Here is a 20,179-nt window from a genome sequence, read left to right as displayed (position 1 = left end):
GTTTACAGGGCAGCGAAGATCTGCAGTCGGGAGGACCAGTCGCTATGGTAACGGTGAGACGCAAGCGCACTTGCGCGGCCTTCGGACGTAAAATCTTAGCCTGAAGCTAGAGCAGAGAGGAGCTACGGCAGCGACTTGCGGCAGCAGCGTTACTTACGGCCGCCCCGCCGCCTCGGAGAGAACCGTTGGTGGGCCGGAAGTACGCAGGCCGGCGCGGGCTCCTGGATGGAGCGGGACGGCCGCGCTGCAGCATGACCCAGTCGGTGGTCATACAGGGTAAGTCGCCCCGGGAGGGTGGGGACCCGGTCGCCGCCGAGGCGAGTGGCCCTGTTGCCGCCTAATGTCTATTCTCTTACTTTCCTGGGCGCAGTCGGCCAGTGCGGAAACCAGATTGGCTGCTGCTTCTGGGACCTGGCGCTGAGGGAGCACGCCGCGGTCAACCAGGTACCGTCCCCGCCGCGCGGGAGACCCCATGCCCTCCTGTCCCCGAGGCTCTTCCAAAAAATAAGAATTAATACTCTGGGAGCTTTTATCTGGCCGATATAAGTTGTATGGGATCTTCTCGGTAAAGGGCAAACTGGTTTTTAAACTTCTGTTGGCGTTAGACACAAGAGTCCGAACGAACACTCGCCGGAGACCTTAGTCTTAAGGTTCCTTAATTCTCAGGGTTGCATCTTTATCAGGGTTCTTGTGAGGAGCAATGAGATAGCATATGTGAAAGTACTTTGTAAGATAGGTACCATGTGTGGCATTATATTTCTTAATTTAACCAGTCAGCTTTTTAAATGATCACCAAGAATGCAGGGAAAGCTTTCATTTGATGCACCTGCTCTACAGTCCTGTGGGGACGCCTTTTCTCAGTACCTTCAGCTGCACTTAATCCATAGATCTCGCGGTATTTGCTCTTCTCTAGATTGAAAGAATCAGTAGAAGCATTTTATGATTGTTTGCTTTTTCTTATTGTAGCCGTATGCCGGCCTTTAAAGTATTGTGGGATTATTAAAAGGACTTCGTTTGGGAAAGAGGCAAAATGTAATCAAGCGCTAATAAATTTTTTTTTTTTTTTTTAGAAAGCGATTTATGATGAGGCAATAAGCAGCTTCTTTAGAAATGTGGATACCAGGTAAGATGGGGTTAAAGTCTGTCACATAGCTTAATTATTTTCATGTCAGCAGTTTGGGAGAAAATTCTTCACAGGACAGTAAAAGCAGTTGATAACTGTAAAGAAGTTGTTTGGCTTTTTTGTTTGTTTTTCTCATTATTGAAAGCATATTGTCATTCTCTTGTCATTAATATTCTCATGTCATTAGGCAGAGCAGGACAACAGGTTTCTTTTTAAAGCCATATGAAGGAATAAAAAGAAACTTTAGTGTGCTTAATTTTAACTTGACCTTGAAATAAAGTTTCACTAAAAGGAATGCTGAATATTTTCCTGAGAATGTCTTGTTAGTGCATTCAATAATGGCTAACTTTTGAAAGAAAAATATAGTGTTTACATTTCTGTGATATTACTTGTGGTCAGGAGTATTTGCTCTACAAATAGAATGTGCTAAAAAGGAGCAAAGCAGTTGTTGTCAGATTAGTTTTGTTTATTTAATAAAGGGTATATGTAAGTATATATCTTTTACCTGAAAGAGTAATTTGACATTCAGGGTGTGTTTCTAAGCTTTTCATGTTAAATCATGAAGTTCATGCATTTTCAAAATGCTTAATAAAACTAAAACTGCCGGGCTTGAACTGAAAAATACATACTTTATATCCAGTTTTAATCTAATAAAGATTTCAGTTCTAGTTTGAATTAGTCGGTTGGGTGTTTGAGGCAGTTATCTCCCTGGGAAGGCTAATTAGGCCCGACTTCCTTAGTGAATTTCAGAGTCTGACCCTCAGGCTTGCAAACTCAGAAACTTCAATGACATCTTGAGAATGGGTCCAGTGCTCTCTAGTACAGGCAGATAAACCAAACTCAGATGGGAAATTACAAAGCAGAAAGTCAATGTAGTCACGGGCAGTAGGAGCTATAACTCAAAAAGACTAGACACCCATTTTCTTTCAAAAGCACATTCTCTTCTGTAGGAAAGCTATCAGGAAAGCTAAGTAATAAAAGGTTACTTAGTGACCATGGAATCAGACCAAGGTAAGTTAGGTGTATTACCTTAATGACTGGTGTTATTTATCTTTATTAATATGGAGATATCTGTCACATAGACTAGATTACCTCTTGTTTGTAAACTAGAACATCTTCTCCCCTACATACTATTAAGAGACTCAAATTTGCCTTTGTAATACTTCCTTGTAGGTAGCATTCTAACTAAATCTGTACTTCCATTCCCTCTGTAATACTCCTTTCATTGAATATTACATAGTTGAGACTCGGCCTGGAAGCTATTCTCTCTTAACCAGGTGACTTTACGTAACTCTATTCTCATCTACTCGGTTCATTTTATAATTTAACCTGAGAGCATACTTATTTCTCCAGTATCAAGTTTGAGGAGAAGAGCCTTGGCATCTTGCTCTTCTTTCCAATGTAGTATCAACACATGCAGCATCTATTCCACAAGTTAGTACAAAAATTCTTTTTCAAAAATAAGACCACACCTTTGTATATACTTCTTTATTTGAGGAAATAGCATACCTTTTTAATAGCATGATAGGAATTTACCTATACCAGGGGTTGGCAAACCTTTCCTGTAAAGGACCAGATGGTAGTTATTTCTGGTTTTGCAGACCATAAAGTTCATATCACATCTCCTTGAGTCCGCCATTGTAGTGTGAATGCAGGTATAGATAGTACATAAACAAATGAGTGTGGCTTTGTTCCAATAAAACTTGTTTTCACAAGTAGCTGATCAGACTTGGCCTGAGGATTATAGATTATCAGCCCTCGACCTATAGCATCGTCTGTGCTCAATTCAGCTTCCCTTCATATATTCTGTCTTGTAAACTATATTGACTTGTACACTGTTTGTAGTCATAGATTTAGTTACTTTGGTGACTTATCTTCAAAATGAAATTCTAGGAACAGCCTTAGATACTCAACTGTATATAACTGGTTTGTTAGTTGATGTGTGTCTGGCTACAACAGAAAGCCTCACTAATGGTGGCTTAAACAATAGATATATCCAGTTATGTCACATACAAAGAAATCTGTGTTTAGAGACGTGCCCTAAAGACCAAGATACTGTCATATTGTTTCATGTGTTGGTTTTTTGTCCTCATGGTTTTTTTACTTCATAACCATAAAATGACAGCCTCCACTGCCAGGAATCCCATCCAGATTCGTGTTCAAGGTAGGAAAAAGGACCAACTGCATCTGGTCTTTTTTATCAGAAAGCTTCCCAGAATATCTCCTTTTTATTTCATTACCCAGAACTGGATTACATGACCAGCCCAAACTACAAAGAAAGCCAGGGAAATAAGTACCTCACTTTTTCAGCCTATTGGGAGGAGATTACGAATGGCTCCTTTGTTGCCTTTTGTGTCTGCCTCACTTGGCCTATAAGTAGCTTTACTATGTGAATGGACGTTAACTTTATTACCTGATAGCACTATTAGCGTGGAAGATCTTATGACCTTTTCTCATCTTTTATCTTTCAGAGTGGTTGGTGATGGTGGCAGTATTTCCAAGGGGAAGATTTGTTCTTTAAAAGCACGAGTAAGTCTTAATACACTTGGATTCTTATATTGCATGTTTTTAAAATAACTCTACTTCTGTAACTATCAAAAGAATAAAATTTTAGTTTAACTTCTCAAAATAAAAAAAAAGGTATTTGCTAAGCCACATTTGATATAAATATAATTAAGCAGACATTTGTGTCTCCATGAAGCTTTAGGGGGAAAATTTTGTGCTTAAAGTGAAAATACTGCATATTTGGCATTTTTTCTAAATGTTTTAGGGGAAATATATGTCTAGATAAATGATAACAAAAGCTTTCTTAACTCTAAGCCTAAAATACATTCTAATGAAGGTTAATTTTCACATAAAAATGATGAAAGGTTTATTTGCACCAGAGTTACTATTCCCAGTACAAAGCATAGATTCAACCACATTCTAGTGAATATATAACATAACCATGTAAGACTTCCTGAACAAAAATACTTCTAGTCATAGCCCATATTTGGTCTTAATCTCATTGCATTTAACACTTCTCTTCTTTGATTGTGTCTCTGCAACAAACTGCTTTTTCCAACTGTTGATCAGTAATGTTTGACTGTGACAGAAAATAAAGGCAGTTTTGGTGCTGTGGAAGTAATTGAGATGATAAGGATCAGACCTGTAGTAGTGGCTGAAAGAGTAGAGAGCAGTAGTGTTGTAGTACCTGGGAACCATCTCCTTGTATCTGTGATCTCCAATGTCTTTGGGAAACAAATTTAGGGCAGAGACTATGTGCTTGTAGTCTGTTAGGATAATTGATTAACATTTGGTATAGTTCATGCCTTGGAGAGTGCTAACATCCCAATCCAAATCTTACTCAGAGATAAAGAAACATTGACATTTCCTAGACCACTCCCAATTTGAGCTCTTTCCCACCACCCTACCAGTGAGCAAGTTGGGAAATGGAGGAAACACTGCTGGAAGAGAATAAATCACCATGTTTCTATAGCCTTTGGCTTTTTTCCTAGAAGGTGTTCTTCCATTTCTTCTTAGTAGTCTTGGTATCATGTGGCTCTGATCACTGAAGAGTCTAGGCTTCAAAAGATAATTTGGTGGCTGGGTTCCTCCACTGTGTTAATAGGCAAACACTCAGAATTTTGTAAATCCTGTATTACAGTTAAGGGGAAGCTCAAGGACCTAAAAGCTATCACCAGGTAGCTCTGGAAGAAAATAATGAACATCGAATCTTGGAAGTTGTGACTCCAGATCTTGGATGGCTAAGTGAGGAATCCAGAATAATTCCTTGTAATTGTAATTAATTTCCTATGGAAAAACAAATCAGAGGTCTTATGTGACTAAGGAAAGATTGAAAGAGTTACAGACTGTCAGGGTTTAATGCTAAGTGACTATGACAGTGATGATTCTCTCAAAACTGACTTCAGGAGGTGCTTGAATGTCAGTTTGTATTCTGTATTGCCCTTCCTTTGCCTGATTGCAAAGTAATTGAAAGCATGGCTTAAATATGTTTAATCTTCCACAAATCATCTCAATAAATCTGTTTTGGAACAAGGACAGTAGAAGCTAATTTTGTTCTTTTTTGTAATATTACGCAACAGTGAAATCCCTCTTACATGGTTGATTAGGTGTTAAAGTCAGCATTTAAGATAAAAATTGCATATTATCAAAAATATCCTTGAAAATCCCTAAAATTGCCAAGAAATGACCCTGTATAGTCCTGTGTATGTATATTGATGCTGTATTTAAAGGTGCATATTTATAAAAACAATTTTACAGTCTTTCTAATATACCACTGTAATATGATGATATAACGATATTACTCAGCCATAAAAAGAAACGAAATTGAGTTATTTGTAGTGAGGTGGATGGACCTAGAGTCTGTCATACAGAGTGAAGTAAGTCAGAAAGAGAAAAACAAATACCGTATGCTAACACATATATATGGAATCTTAAAAAAAAAAAAAAAAGGTCATGAAGAACCTAGGGGCAGGACAGGAATAAAGATGCAGACCTACTAGAGAATGGACTTGAGGACACGGGGAGGGGAAGGGTAAGCTGGGACGAAGTGAGAGAGTGGCATGGACATATATACACTACCAAATGTAAAACAGATAGCTAGTGGGAAGCAGCCGCATAGCACAGGGAGATCAGCTCGGTGCTTTGTGACCATCTAGAGGGATGGGATGGGATAGGGAGGGTAGGAGGGAGATGCAAGAGGGGATATGGGGATATATATATATATATATATATATATATATATATATGTATATATATATGTATGTATATGTATATATATGTATATATATATGTATGTATATATATACATATATGTATATGTATAGCTGATTCACTTTGTTAATAAAGCAGAAACAAACACACCATTGTAAAGCAATTATACTCCAATAAAGATGTTTTAAAAAAAAAGTGGTATACTATCATACAATTAGAAATATATTTCTAAAGTACTGTGTAATAATATTTTAATTGCCAGCTTACAGTAGCATACTTAATTACACAAATAATTGAATTCACAGAATTTAAATGGGCATAAATTGTGACTCCACTGTAGTCAGTACTCGGTAAGTGTCAAACTTGACTGTCTCCCATTGATAAGATAATAGAGCATAGAGTTCGGTGGTTAAGAGTGAAGATTCTGCAGCCAGGCTAGTCAGGTTTGAATCAGCTCTACCACTTCCTAGCTGGGTGATCACAGCCAAGTTATTTAACTTTTCTAGGCCTCAGTTTCCTCATGTGTAAACTGGGAGTAATTACAGTACCTATGCATAGGGCTGTGAGGATTAAATGGGGTGATACATGTACAGTGGCATGTAGTAAGTGCTTAATGTTACATGCTCACCAGCACTGAAAAAGCCCATAAATCAAGCACTTTCTCTGTGACACTGAATCAAAGGCTTAGGTTAAAGGGTACCCTAACATCATTTCAGATTACTTTTTTCAGCTTTGCTTTTTTATTTATTTAACTCTATTTTACTCTTTCATTCTTCTTCCTCAGTGTAGAAAATATAGAAAGTAAAGTACAAAACAGTGGGGACAGAGGGTATATAATTCTACTTGCCAAGCTATCTCTGCTTACATTTTGCTGTATTTCCATCCAGTCTTTTCTATTTTTCTTTCCATAGCTAATTTTATGTTTTATTTTCTTCTTAGTAATAGAGGTTATCTCCCATGTCAATAAAGTTTGTGATATTTAGTGAGTTTGTGAATTTAGATTGCAAGTTACTTAGGGGAAGGGACCCTGTTGTCATCTTTCACATCTATCCAGTGCCTTGGCTTTGCACGTAATAGTAGTTTACTGATTTGATTTGGACAGTTTTCAGCTGTGATTCATAAAGAGCAGCATGGTTATTCCTAGTGACCAAATACATTAATGAACCCTACATTTATTGAGAATTGTTTCTGGTTAAGGTTGCCTTCTAAACTTCTGAGACTCGTTCTCAAGAAATTTATAGTCACATAAGTACATAAATAAAAGAATTGTTAGAAAATCGGAGAGAATTATTCAGTTCCTTTTTTTCCTTATTCTTAGGGTAAGAATTTAGAATCCATCTTTTCATTGGATTCCACCTTTGGAGCAGAGTGAAATTAGTTTTTAATTTTTATAACAGACTGCACAAAGAGAGTCAAAGATTTGATCAAACTTAAACTATAAAAAGAACGATGCAACTTCTAGCTCAAACATTCTTTTTATTTACAGAGTGACTAAAGAAAAATATGCTAATTACATTTTATTTGTCTTTCTCAGGCTGTCTTGATTGACATGGAGGAAGGGGTAGTAAATGAACTTCTTCAGGGACCCCTGAGAGATGTATTTGATAGTAAGCAGCTCATCACTGATATTTCTGGCTCAGGGAATAATTGGTGAGAATATGCTGGATGTAAAAATTAAATGTCATCTGAAAAAAATGAGGAATCTTTCCTTTATTCTGATAGGTCCTGCTGACATGAAAGCAAGATATAACTTGCCATACCTAACTCTAGGCCTTTCAGCCCATCATCTTTTCCTTGATAGATGATGGTGTTCACAATGCTTGGAAGCCATCTGTATCCTAGTTGTTTCTCTTTTTTTTTAAGAAAAAGATGAATCATGAAAAATTGATTTACTAAATTTCTTGTTGTAATTTGATTCTTGCATACCTGCTAACTAGAGACAAAAGTTGTATTTTTTTTTGATATGTAGTTCCACATTTATATATTCTATAGAACTCTTCACTTGTCCATAAAGATACAAATGAAAGATTTTTCACTGAAACATTGTTTTTAACATGAGATTATACTCAACAGGGACTCGTTTAAATCAATTATAGTATATCCATACAATGGAAAATCATGCAACTCTTATAAAATGTAACATACCTGTATGGAAATTTTCTAACATTTTAAAAATCAGAAGTATTAAGGCACGGAACAATGTGGCTAGCATACTAATTTGTATATGAAAACCCTTACCTTTTTCTTTTTAACATCTTTATTGGAGTATAATTGCTTTACATTGTTGTGTTAGTTTCTGCTGTATAACAAAGTGAATCAGTTATACATATATCCCCATATCCCCTCCCTCTTGCGTCTCCCTCCCACCCTCCCTATCCCATCCCTCTAGGTGGTCACAAAGCACCGAGCTGATCTCCCTGTGCTATGCGGCTGCTTCCCACTAGCTATTTTACATTTGGTAGTGTATATATGTCCATGCCACTCTCTCACTTTGTCCCAGCTTACCCTTCCCCCTCCCCATGTCCTCAAGTCCATTCTCTATGTCTGCATCTTTATTCCTGTCCTGCCCCTAGGTTCCTCAGAACCTTTTTTTTTTTTTTTAGATTCCATATATATGTGTTAGCATATGGTATTTGTTTTTCTCTTTCTGACTTCACTCTGTATGACAGACTCTAGGTCCATCCACCTCACTACAAATAACTCAATTTTGTTTCTTTTTATGGCTGAGTAATATTCCATTGTATATATGTGCCACATCTTCTTTATCCATTCATCTGTTGATGGACACTTAGGTTGTTTCCATGTCCTAGCTATTGTAAATAGTGCTGCAGTGAACATTGTGGTACATGAGTCTTTTTGAATTATGGTTTTATGGTTTTCTCAGGGTATATGCTCAGTAGTGGGTCATTGCTGGGTCATATGGTAGTTCTATTTTTAGTTTTTTAAGGAACCTCCATACTGTTCTCCATAGTGGCTGTATCAATTTAAAAGTTGTAAGTATTTTTATAAACTGTTCTCTTACCTATAGTATTTGACTCTGTCAAAGTTTTCCCATCAGTCAGATTTAATAGAATTGATAGAGATGCAAGCCAGACCAGTGTCCCAGCATTCAAGGTCAGTCTGAGGCTATATTTGGCCCTTAAATATATAATGGTCTCTTCTCCTTAATGGGAAAAAAGCTCCAACAGTGATCATTTTAAAATTTACATTGACACTGGTTTTGCTGTTTTTGAAAAAGTAAGTAGGTTCTTGTTTGCCAATCTAATATTTGTTATTTAAATTATTTGCAGTTAGTCCCTCAGGTTTATAATGTGTAATATTGTATAATTTTCCTAAAGCATGAATTTGAGTCTTGTGTTCTGGGAGACTTACTTGGGGAGAACCAGTCACTAAATAAGTGAGTCCACCTAACCATCCAACCAGCTTTATCTAATTGTCGTATAACTTATTCTGTAACTTTTGAGTTACACCTGACTACATGTTGTGTGGAAATCGTTCTTACATTTCAGTTCATCATAATAATACTTGCAAATTTGGGCAACCAAAAAGGCTTGCAGAGCCTCATGAATATCAGTTTTCTACTGTGTGGCATTTCATCTAGTAATAACATGATATGACCAATATTTTTTTCATGTTTTAAACCAAAGTAGGTCAGTTTAAAATTTTTTGTTTTTATGTCTTTCTAGTTGACCACATTCTGCTTTTTAATACATAAAAGACAGTGCAATCAGTTTACTTTCAATAAAGATGAGAAAAAACTAACTGAAAACTTGTTTTATTGTAATTATACCTTAAGAGCAGATAAATTTTAAAAACCATAGTTTAATATCCATTGATAATGAACTATTTTATCAGGATATTTGAGGATTATAGGTATATATATTTGTTAAATTATCTTTCTTTATCCTTGAGATATCATAATATGATTTATTGATGTTAAACAGGAATAGAATTTACTTACTACAGTAAAAATACTTTTTCAAGCTTATCTATAGTCTTTGCACTTGGTTCAGAAATAATAAAATCTTGAAATAATAAATGCAAGGATTTTTTTTTTAATCTATATTCTTTTTTCCAGGGCTGTGGGTCACAAAGTGTTTGGCAGTCTTTATCAGGAACAGATTTTAGAGAAACTGAGGAAGTCAGCAGAGCACTGTGATTGTTTGCAGTGTTTTTTTATAATACATTCCATGGGAGGAGGTAAAGTTATTTATTCATTTGTCTATAACAATGTGAAAATGCAAGTGAGAATTCATTTTGCCAACATAAGTCTTGTTTTCAGACCTTTGCTTAATAAATATAGAGCTATTAAGAATTAAGAGTATGTTTATGAATGTATGTACATAACAGCTTTTTATCTTAAATTTTTGTCAAATTGTGTCACTATGACCATTTTTTAAAATTTAAACCCTTTTAAAGAGTCAGTAGAACTGAATCTGAAAAAATTTTTTCTTTTATCTTTAGTAGAAGGTAGATTTCAATATAAGCTTTTTGGGAATGCTGCCTTTCTCCTAAGAGCTTGCTTGTGCAGTTTCATATGCCGACTAGAACTAAGTATTTGTGGCATATTCATAATTACGTTTGCAAAAGAATATCAGTACCCTTTCTTTAACCACCTTCAATCCTTTCTTGTGTCCAATAAGAGAAATAAGTAAAAGAAATCCTCTTAGTCAACTCCCTTAAATCATTCCTTACATGGTAATTAATCACCTTGACCTAGAATAAATGATCTACATTGCCTTCTTTCCCAGGGAAGCCTGTACCTTGCAAGTGAAGTATTTTGCTCCCCTGAACCATGAAGTAGAAACAGATCATAATTGGATAATTTCAAAAGAGAATTAGCCTATTTTAAAAGAAAACTTTGCCATGCTTTTTTCTTCCAAGCTGAGATTAAGATTTTTATATTCAGCAGGTTATGTACAGTTGACTTTCTTATACGTAACCATGCCTTTAGAAGACCATCATAATCATTAAATTAAGAAACTAATTTTCAGGGCTTCTCTGGTGGCGCAGTGGTTGAGAGTCTGCCTGCCAATGCAGGGGACGCGGGTTCGTGCCCCGGTCCGGGAAGATCCCACATGCCGCAGAGCGGCTGGGCCCGTGAGCCATGGCCACCAAGCCTGTGCATCCGGAGCCTGTGCTCTGCAACGGGAGAGACCACAACAGTGAGAGGCCCGTGTACCGCTTAAAAAAAAAAAAAAAGAAAAGAAACTAATTTTCTTTATACTGGTATAATTAACCTGCAGATTTTGAGTAAGTTTTCAAAAAAAACAATTTGATTTATAGTTCATTATGGTGCATTTTTTATATCCCTCTATTACTCAGAATCTCAGTAGACTGTACTTTATTCATAATTCACTGAAAATGGCAAAAATACTTTAAAAAATATTGAAGGCTAAAAGTGAAGTCTTTTCCCACATCTAATCCCTAATCTCTCTCCTCACAGATAATCAAGTTTGCCAGTGTCTGTCCTTCCAGATATTTCCTGTGCCCATTGTGTGTGTTTTTACATAAACAAGATCAGGAAATATATACTACCCTGTAATGTTTTCACTTTAAATCTTTCCTGAACATCTTTCATCAGCTCTGTCCACTTGTGAGAATATGTAATAATTTTTAAAGTCAGTTCCTCATTGATGGATGTCAAGTTATTTATGGTTTTTAGCTACTACATAAAATCCCCAGTGAACATCTTGTACCTGCATCTTTGTTCATTTGTGCCACAATAGCTGTAGGCAATATTCCTAGAAAGGAAAGTGGAACCAAAGAATATGTACATTTTAAGTTTTGGTTGATATTACTAAATAACCTTCCTACATTATTGCATCAATCCGTATGATTAGCAGCAATTTATAAGAGTTTATTTCCCCACACTGTCACCAACACTGAGTATTATGAGACAAAATCTGTCTAATACAATATGTTCAAAATTATTTGTTTTAATTTGCATTTTTTAATTAGAGAAAAGGTTGAGCATCTTTACATCTATTTGCCATTTGATTTATTTTGAGTTACAATTTATATCCTTTGCTCATTTTTCCATTGCATTATTCATATTTTTTGTTGTTGATTTGTGACCCTCTTTATTAAAGAAATTTAGTCCTCCATCATGTTTGAAGATTTTTTCTTAGTTTGCCTTTTTATTTTGTTTGTTTTTATATATACATATATATATAGAGAGAGGGGAGTTTTGTTTATTTTTAATGGAATCAAAACTATCTTCTGGGGCTTCCCTGGTGGCGCAGTGGTTGAGAGTCCGCCTGCCGATGCAGGGGACACGGGTTCGTGCCCTGGTCTGGGAAGATCCCACATGCCGCGGAGCGGCTGGGCCCGTGAGCCATGGCTGCTGAGCCTGCGCGTCCGGAGCCTGTGCTTCGCAACGGGAGAGGCCACAACAATGAGAGGCCCACATACCACAAAAAAAAAAAAAAAAAAAAAAACAACTATCTTCTATAATGGCTCTGGTTTTTTATAATGCTTAGAAAGTCCTCATTAAAGATTAACCCAAAAAATCTCCCTTGCTTTCATCTAATATTTTTAACATCATAGCCTTTTAATATTTATCCAAATGGGGTTAGAGCATTATTGGCTTATAAACTTTTTCTCATCAGGACAGCAAGAAATACGTTTTACATTACAAACCAACACACACACACACACAAACATACACAAACTAAAACAAAAGATTATTTACCCACACTATATGTGACATACTAATATTTCTGCGTTTCATTTAAGAAAAGAAAATACTGGTCCTAACCTTATAAATTAGTTTCATAGCCCACTGATGGTTCACAAGCCATAGTTTGAAAAGCACCAGGGTAAAGGATTCCAGTTTTCTCTCTTTTAGTTCTTAAAAATATCTGAATTTATATATATGTAACTCTGTGTGTCAGAAAATTACCTTAATGAAATTCTTAGAGTTTCTGCTTTTAGATAGATAGTAAAAAAGTTTCCTCTTTGAAAGTTTTGTAAATTCAGGTTGGTCATGCTTAACTTTAAATTTTAACTCAGCATTTAAGTTGCTTAATGTCATGATAGTGTTCATCATTAAGATTGTATAGGTGCTGTACTAAAGATGTCAAGATAGTTTGTGTTTTCTTAAGTTGCTTAACATCAAGTGTAGACTAAATACTGTCTTGGTTGCATATTTTACTCTTCGGTCAGTTCTTTTGACATCATAGAGATATAACTTAAATGTAAAAAAGTGTAAAATATAGAAAGGCCTCTCATCATCACAGTCAGACCCAGAGGTTGAATTCATGACTTTAAGTCTCACTACCTATATTATCTTCATTTCTTTATCTGAAATTAATTAGTTAATATATAATCACAGGAATAAGTTGAAAATTGTATGTCTTTAATACATAGGTTTTTACCACAAAAACACAGAATTCCATTATATTCTGAACCATTTATGCTGTTTTCTTCTTGAAATCTTAATCTTCAGGAACAGGATCTGGACTTGGCACATTTCTTTTAAAGGTGCTTGAGGATGAATTCCCAGAAGTATACAGATTCGTGACTTCAGTTTATCCTTCTGGTGAAGATGATGTCATAACCTCGCCTTATAATAGCATCTTGGCAATGAAGGAACTTAACGAGCATGCAGACTGTGTGTTGCCCATTGACAACCAAGTAAGAAATGGTATTGTAATTTATGGACATATTATGTATACATTCAATCCTGTGTTATGCTTATGTGTACGTGAAACAGTCTCTTCACTTTTCAGCCTTCCCATCTAAGAGAAGTAATAAGTTTAAATTGCTTTTTTTTGTCTTTTTCTTCCTGGTAGAATGTCATCTATGTCCTCTCTTCTTAATAGCTTCTCTCCCAATATTTTTCCCTTAAAAGTCTTTATTTGACATCATTAGCAAAATTGACTTCATGGTGAATTCTGGAAAGTTGGGTACAGCTATAAAGCCAAAGAGCCTGGTTACTTCAAGTGCTGGAGCTTTTAAAAAGCGGCAGGAGAAACCATTTGATGCAATGAACAACATTGTAGCAAATTTGCTGCTCAACCTAACAAGGTAATCCTGTTGACAGTGTACTTAAGGGCAGTTTAAAAATTTCACTTGCTTTTGATAATGTTTTGCAGTAGCATTTTTTAGTTATTCTCAGTTGTAGACGCTTTTTTAAAAACTCTATTTAAAATAAAAATTTTAGTTTCTAGTGTTTTCAGATCTTGGAGTGATAGACCAGAATTTTATTTTCTCTGACTCCAGAGCAGCATTTTATTTTCCCCAGGTACGTTCCATGGAATATTAACAGATGTTAAATGGTAAAGGGTTTTGAAGGAGATACACTTGAGAAACACTTGGTTAGACAAAAACAAACTTGTTTTTTTTTGTTTTTTGTTTTTGTTTTGCTGCGAAATGTCTTAACCTTTTAAACCAGCTAGTCTGTACCTCTTTATTAGCTGGTCCAAAATATTTCTTCGACTTTGATCTAAAAAATTGCTTTGGCATTATTATATTCCAAATTGTAGAGCATGTAAGCAAATCTCGGGGGAATTTAGTAAGGTTTATAGAATAATTAAATAATGAACTGTATGTTTTTAATTCAGTCTAAAGTCTGTTTTAAGTAAGATTTTTATGTAGGTAATTAGCAACTGTAGTAGAGTGGTTACACTTCAGATAATCCTGAAATAAGAATTGCTGTAGATGTTATGTTATATTTTAATTATCTTTATACACGATGTTCATGATACTAAATTTCATTAATACAGAAAAAAAAGAGCATATATTCTCTACTGAAGTACAGCATACGAAAGGATGTAGGAAAGTGCCTGCTGACTAAATCAAGCTACATTAAGTTAAATATTTTTCATGCTTTAATGTTAATTTTTTAGCTCTGCAAGGTTTGAAGGATCCCTTAATATGGACCTTAATGAAATCAGCATGAATTTAGTTCCTTTTCCTCAACTGCATTATCTTGTGTCAAGCCTAACACCTCTGTATACACTGGCAGATGTTAACATTCCTTCTCGAAGGTAAGATGTAGTAACTTTATTCCAATTACTTGAGGGCTCAAGTTACTTTAAAAACAAACACATTTTTAAGAGAAAAGTTTATAATAACTAGTTATTTCTTCATACCATTTTCTTTGTGAGAATTATATAAAATACAGGTGATGACAGCCATTTTTCCATTAAGTGAATGCTTCCTTGTTTAGAAGTCATTGTTTAAAAATGTCAATATTAAACTATTTGAAATTAAATCTAATAACTAAATTTTTAAGCTTATGAAAATTAGTAATTTTTATTGAAAAAGATTTAAAGGCTTTGAAGTCTGATGTACTTAAATATGAATGCTAATTCTATCATTTACTAGCTGCAGAACCTCGGGCAGGTGACGAACTTTTAGTTTTTCTCGTCTTTAAAAATGAGAGAGTACCTAACTCATAAGCTTGTTGGTATATTAAATAAGAGTATCTTTTAAAGCTCTTACCACAGTCTAGCACCATAGAGGGTTTACAGATACTACTCTATTATAGCTATTATGTATCACTTCCAGAACACCTTGTTTTATAACTGTGTCATTTTTAAGCATAAAACTTACATCAATTTACTTAAAAATGTAGTTGAAACATACTCAGCATATACAGTGATGATGAGCTTGAAAAGGTCACAATGACATTCACAGTTGACTGAGGGAAAAGGTCTTGTTGTCAAACTCTGCTAGAGGAAATTATGTAAATGATAAAGTAAAAACTAGATTACAGATCTTTTTAATAGTTTAAATTTTAGCAACATAATTCTATACTGTGGGAATGTCACAGTAATACTGATTAACTTTTATTTGAGCAAATAACAGATAACTGACTATGCCAACTAATAGGTGTGGTCTCTTTCTTTGTGGGATGTTGATGAGCTTAACAAGTTAAGCAACTTGCATAGTTTATTGAACATGGGAATCAATCATTAAATGTTTGCTTTTATTATCAGCCCAGCATATTAAAAATGAGTATATTTAGTAAAAGGTGCACCTTTAATGTGGACACATAGAATGTAAATTGGTGCTAAACTATTTATTGTACAGTAGTGATTATCCAGACATTTAAAGTTACTCCTTAAAAAAATAAAGACGTGTAATTTCTAATTAAGTTCAGCATAATCCTGCTTGGTGTGTGTGTGTGTGTGTACACATTTTTTTTTCTTTTTGGTTGTGCCAGGTGTGTGTGTGTGTATATACACTTTTTTTTTTCTTTTTGGTTGTGCCGGGTGTGTGTGTGTGTCTATACACATTTTTTTTTTTTTTTGGTTGTGCCAGGTCTTAGTTGTGGCAGGTGGGCTCCTTAGTTGCAGCTTACCAGCTCCTTAGTTGTGGCATGCGAACTCTTAGTTGCAGCATGCATATGGCATTTAGTTCCCCGAGCAGGGATTGAACCCAGGCCCCCTGCCTTGGAAGCGTGGAGTCTTAAGCATGGTGCCGCCAGGGAAGTCCTGTGCTTGGTATATTTTGATAAAAATAATACAGTGTCAACATTTAAAATTTTTGTTTATATATTTATAGCTTGTTGCAGGTTTAATTAAAATGTGTTAGTGGAAAATCTGTAAGGAACCTTAAGAATGTTAGACTCTTAAGGAACTTATCAGTGTTCTTTCTAGTTTTGTGGGGTTTTTCCTTTTTTTTTTTTTTCTTTTTGCTTCTACTGTACTATAGGTATTTCAAAGGCTGCCATATCCACATATGGACACGTTTATCCTTGAGCAAATAATAAATTGTTTTTAAATTGTACTATTAAAAGGCATAGTTTTAAGACTACAATTTCTTATTAGTAGTTTACAAACAACTGAGAATGGTTTTTGGATGTGCTTCATATTAATAAACGTCATCTAGTCCATTTTTATCAATGAAAATGATAAAGCACATATTAGAGTGTGTATATTAAATTCCTGTTTTGTTTTGTTTTTTTTTTGCGGTATGCGGGCCTCTCACTGTTGTGGCCTCTCCCGTTGCGGAGCACAGGCTCCGGATGCGCAGGCTCAGCGGCCATGGCTCACGGGCCCAGCCGCTCCGCGGCATATGGGATCCTCCCGGACCGGGGCACGAACCCGTATCCCCTGCATCGGCAGGCGGACTCTCAACCACTGCGCCACCAGGGAGGCCCAAATTCCTGTTTTTAATGTAAAGAGAAATATCCCAATAACTATAAATAGCTCCTTGCTAGTTTTTATATTTTTTTGACAAAAGAATGAGTGTGCCTACTTGTTGTATAGTGGTTCTTAACCTTTTCTGGGTTTCCTTGACTTCATAAAAATGCCCAAAAGCACATACACACCAAAATTTTGAGCCCAGTGGAGGATTCATGAATCCCCCAAAGCTCACCATCCACTAAGAGAGTCCTCTATCCTTCTTACTGTAGAAGAATCAGGATAGAATGTAAGCTCCATTAGAGTAGGAAATTTTTGTTGTTGTTCACTGCTGGGTCTCTTGCACCTAGAATAGTGTCTGGCACATAATAGGCATTTAGTAAATATCTACTGAATGAATAGGCAGCATAGTGTAATTCCTGTGGCTCTTCCTAGACATCCTGCAAATTCAGCACACAGAGTTCTGGCTAGAGTTATCTAAGGAACCTAATCATATTTGTATTGAGTTCAGTGGGATTTAAGAACCAGACTGGGGTCATATTAAAGGCCTAGGAGCTTGCATATTATTAGATATAAACTTCATCGGTCACTTTTATCTTCCTCTCTTTAGAGGAATGATAAAAGAATGAAGTTAAAAGACTTCATTCACTTAAAAGCCTCCCTTTTCAGGAATAGTAGTATAGAGTAGTGTCTTTTTTGGAGAGCCTAACATTGTCCTTTGATAGCTTCCTCATTATTCCTAACTAATTTATGATACATTTTAGAGACAAAGTAATCTTAATGTAGTAGGTTTTTAATTAGTTTTGATAGTTCTGATACTACGAAGTAGATAAGCATACTGAACTAAGTAAAAATGACACAATTTTCAGAAATTATTACTACATAGAGCTCACTAATGATGTAGTCAATATTTTGTAGCTACCTGAAATCACCAATATATTGCAGAAGCTTTTTATTCCCCCTAAAAAAAATATATTGCATGATTTCCTCTCGTCATATTTATCCAGATTGCTTTGAGGAAATGATAGCTGAGATTCAGAATAGATTTGTGTGTGAAGTTTATTTACCTGTAGATGACTGTCTTTTCATTTTATAGTTACACGTAGAAGAAAGATGTACAGTATTTTGTATAAACAGTGACTGTCTCATTGTTTTAGGTTGGATCAGATGTTTTCAGATGCCTTCAGTAAAGATCACCAGCTAATTCGAGCTGACCCCAAACATAGTCTCTACCTCGCCTGCGCCCTCATGGTTAGAGGAAATGTACAGATTTCTGATCTTCGCAGAAATATTGAAAGGTTCAATTTTATATTTTTCAAGATAATGTTATGTGTACTGTTTGTAACAGTGTAGCATGTAGTTAAGTAGCACTGTGAACTTAATTGAAGTGTGACTTAGAGCAAGCTACTTAGCCTCTCTGAGCCTATTTTCCTCAAATGTAGAATAAGAATAATAATAGTACAAAGTTGTTATTTATGTTAATTATGTTATGCACATTAAATGATGTTATTTTCTGAAAATGTTCAGGAAATTTAGCTATTGTTATTGTTTTTATTACCACCGCTACTACCACTACACTGCTTCTAAGTTTGTTTTACTATTTGACAGTCTTATTTTTTAGGAAAACTGCTCTATTGAATTACAAAGTAAGGAAAATTATAATACCTTCATTTCTTTTCATCCCCAGATTTCTAATGTTAAGGAATGTGTTTCTAGCTTCTTGAATCACCATTACGGCCAATTTAATGTCCCTTAGTTCACTGTCAGACTGTACCATAATACTGCTAGTATTAAAAAATAGGTAACTTACATTATATACTAAGCACTTAGAATGGTACCATTAGTAGTGTCCTAGTTTAACTAATGTGGGCTGCCATAATATGGCAGATATTTTAGTACCTTAATTCTTACCTTTGAGTTTTTGCATCTCAGATTAAAACCTTCTCTACGGTTTGTCTCCTGGAATCAAGAAGGCTGGAAGACCAGCCTGTGTTCAGTACCTCCTGTGGGCCATTCCCATTCATTATTAGCTTTAGCAAACAACACATGCGTGAAGCCTACCTTCATAGAACTGAGAGAGAGATTCACGAGGCTCTACAGAAAAAGGGTAATCATCAGTACACCTTTTTAACTATATGTGTTTATTTTGGCTATTTAAGATGTATGCTCAAGAATTAAAGTAACACAAATCAGGTGTGATCCCGCCTGCTCTATCTGTGTGTATTGATTATAACTGGAGAGGAGAGGCTTACTCAGACTCTAAATGAGAAATCTCATGGGTTTATAGGATTTAGGTTCTCATTTCTCTTGTAAAGCTGAGTGTGAACTATCATTTTAATAAGAATATTTACATTATAGGATAGTTGTCTGTATTAAATTTCCTGAAAATGGTCAACATCATTCAGTTTTTTCATTTATAGGCTCATCTTCATCACTATCTACAAATTGAAGGGATGGAGGAAAGCTGTTTCACAGAAGCCATGTCATCTTTATCAGCGCTCATACAGGAATATAACCAACTGGATGCCACAAAAAGCATGCCTGCAGAAGATTTACCTAGACTAAGAGTAGCTGTGTGAAAAAGAAACCCCAAAGATACAATTTTTTTTCTTAATTTCACATTTTTTGTCCCCTTACCTTTCTATTTTAGAATTTTTGTGATTCAGAAAGCCTGATTTGTGTTTTTCATATTGGGAAGTTTTTGTCTTCAGAGTAGTTTCCATTTAATCACAATTTATTGATGATCCCACTGTGTGAAATTAGCCAAGTCCTAGTGCCTTGACTTTAAACATCTGTCTTCCAAAAAGTCGTGTTTTCTAAAATTGAGAGAACAGAGTTCTTCAACATTTTATTTTATTTATAGTCTCATATTTAGGCATTTATACAGAGATAATCATGTCTTCAATAAAAGTCTTGTACAGATAGATTTTAGAATTTATGTCTTCACATTCTGTTTAAATTCTCCTAACTCTTTAAAAGCAAATACGGGAGTAGAAGAACACAGGATGAGTATTTCTGTGTAAAACCCACTAACTTCAGGAACAGATTTTATTACGACTTGAGGTTTTATCTCTTCTTTGGGTAACCACTTGTTTGCACTCAAAAGAATCACAATTTACAATTATTTTAACTTGTATTAAATTATTTTTAAATATAATGGTTTTTTTATCAAACCAGTTAATTTTGTAACAATAAATGTCCATGTTTTTAAACTATGCTACTTATCAGTTTTGCTTGTCCCTTT

The 20,179-nt window shown here is 35.3% G+C and overlaps 1 protein-coding gene across 1 annotated transcript; it reads left to right on the top strand.

Annotated features, from left to right (window-relative positions):
• The first annotated feature begins 171 nt into the window (after positions 1-171).
• TUBE1 (tubulin epsilon 1) lies at positions 172-20,150 on the top strand. Its single transcript, XM_081251252.1, has 12 exons — positions 172-276; positions 371-444; positions 1,071-1,123; positions 3,595-3,652; positions 7,374-7,489; positions 9,918-10,039; positions 13,290-13,477; positions 13,695-13,870; positions 14,692-14,832; positions 18,093-18,233; positions 18,868-19,042; positions 19,356-20,150. The coding sequence occupies exons 1-12, from the start codon at positions 252-254 to the stop codon at positions 19,512-19,514; spliced, it is 1,428 nt and encodes a 475-aa protein (XP_081107378.1). The 5' UTR covers positions 172-251; the 3' UTR covers positions 19,515-20,150.
• Positions 20,151-20,179: the final 29 nt, after the last annotated feature.

This window comes from Mesoplodon bidens (genome assembly GCF_964165515.1).
Source record: "Mesoplodon bidens genome assembly, chromosome: 12".
Classification (NCBI taxonomy): Eukaryota; Metazoa; Chordata; class Mammalia; order Artiodactyla; family Ziphiidae; genus Mesoplodon; species Mesoplodon bidens.
This window is presented reverse-complemented; position numbering and strand designations above follow the sequence as displayed.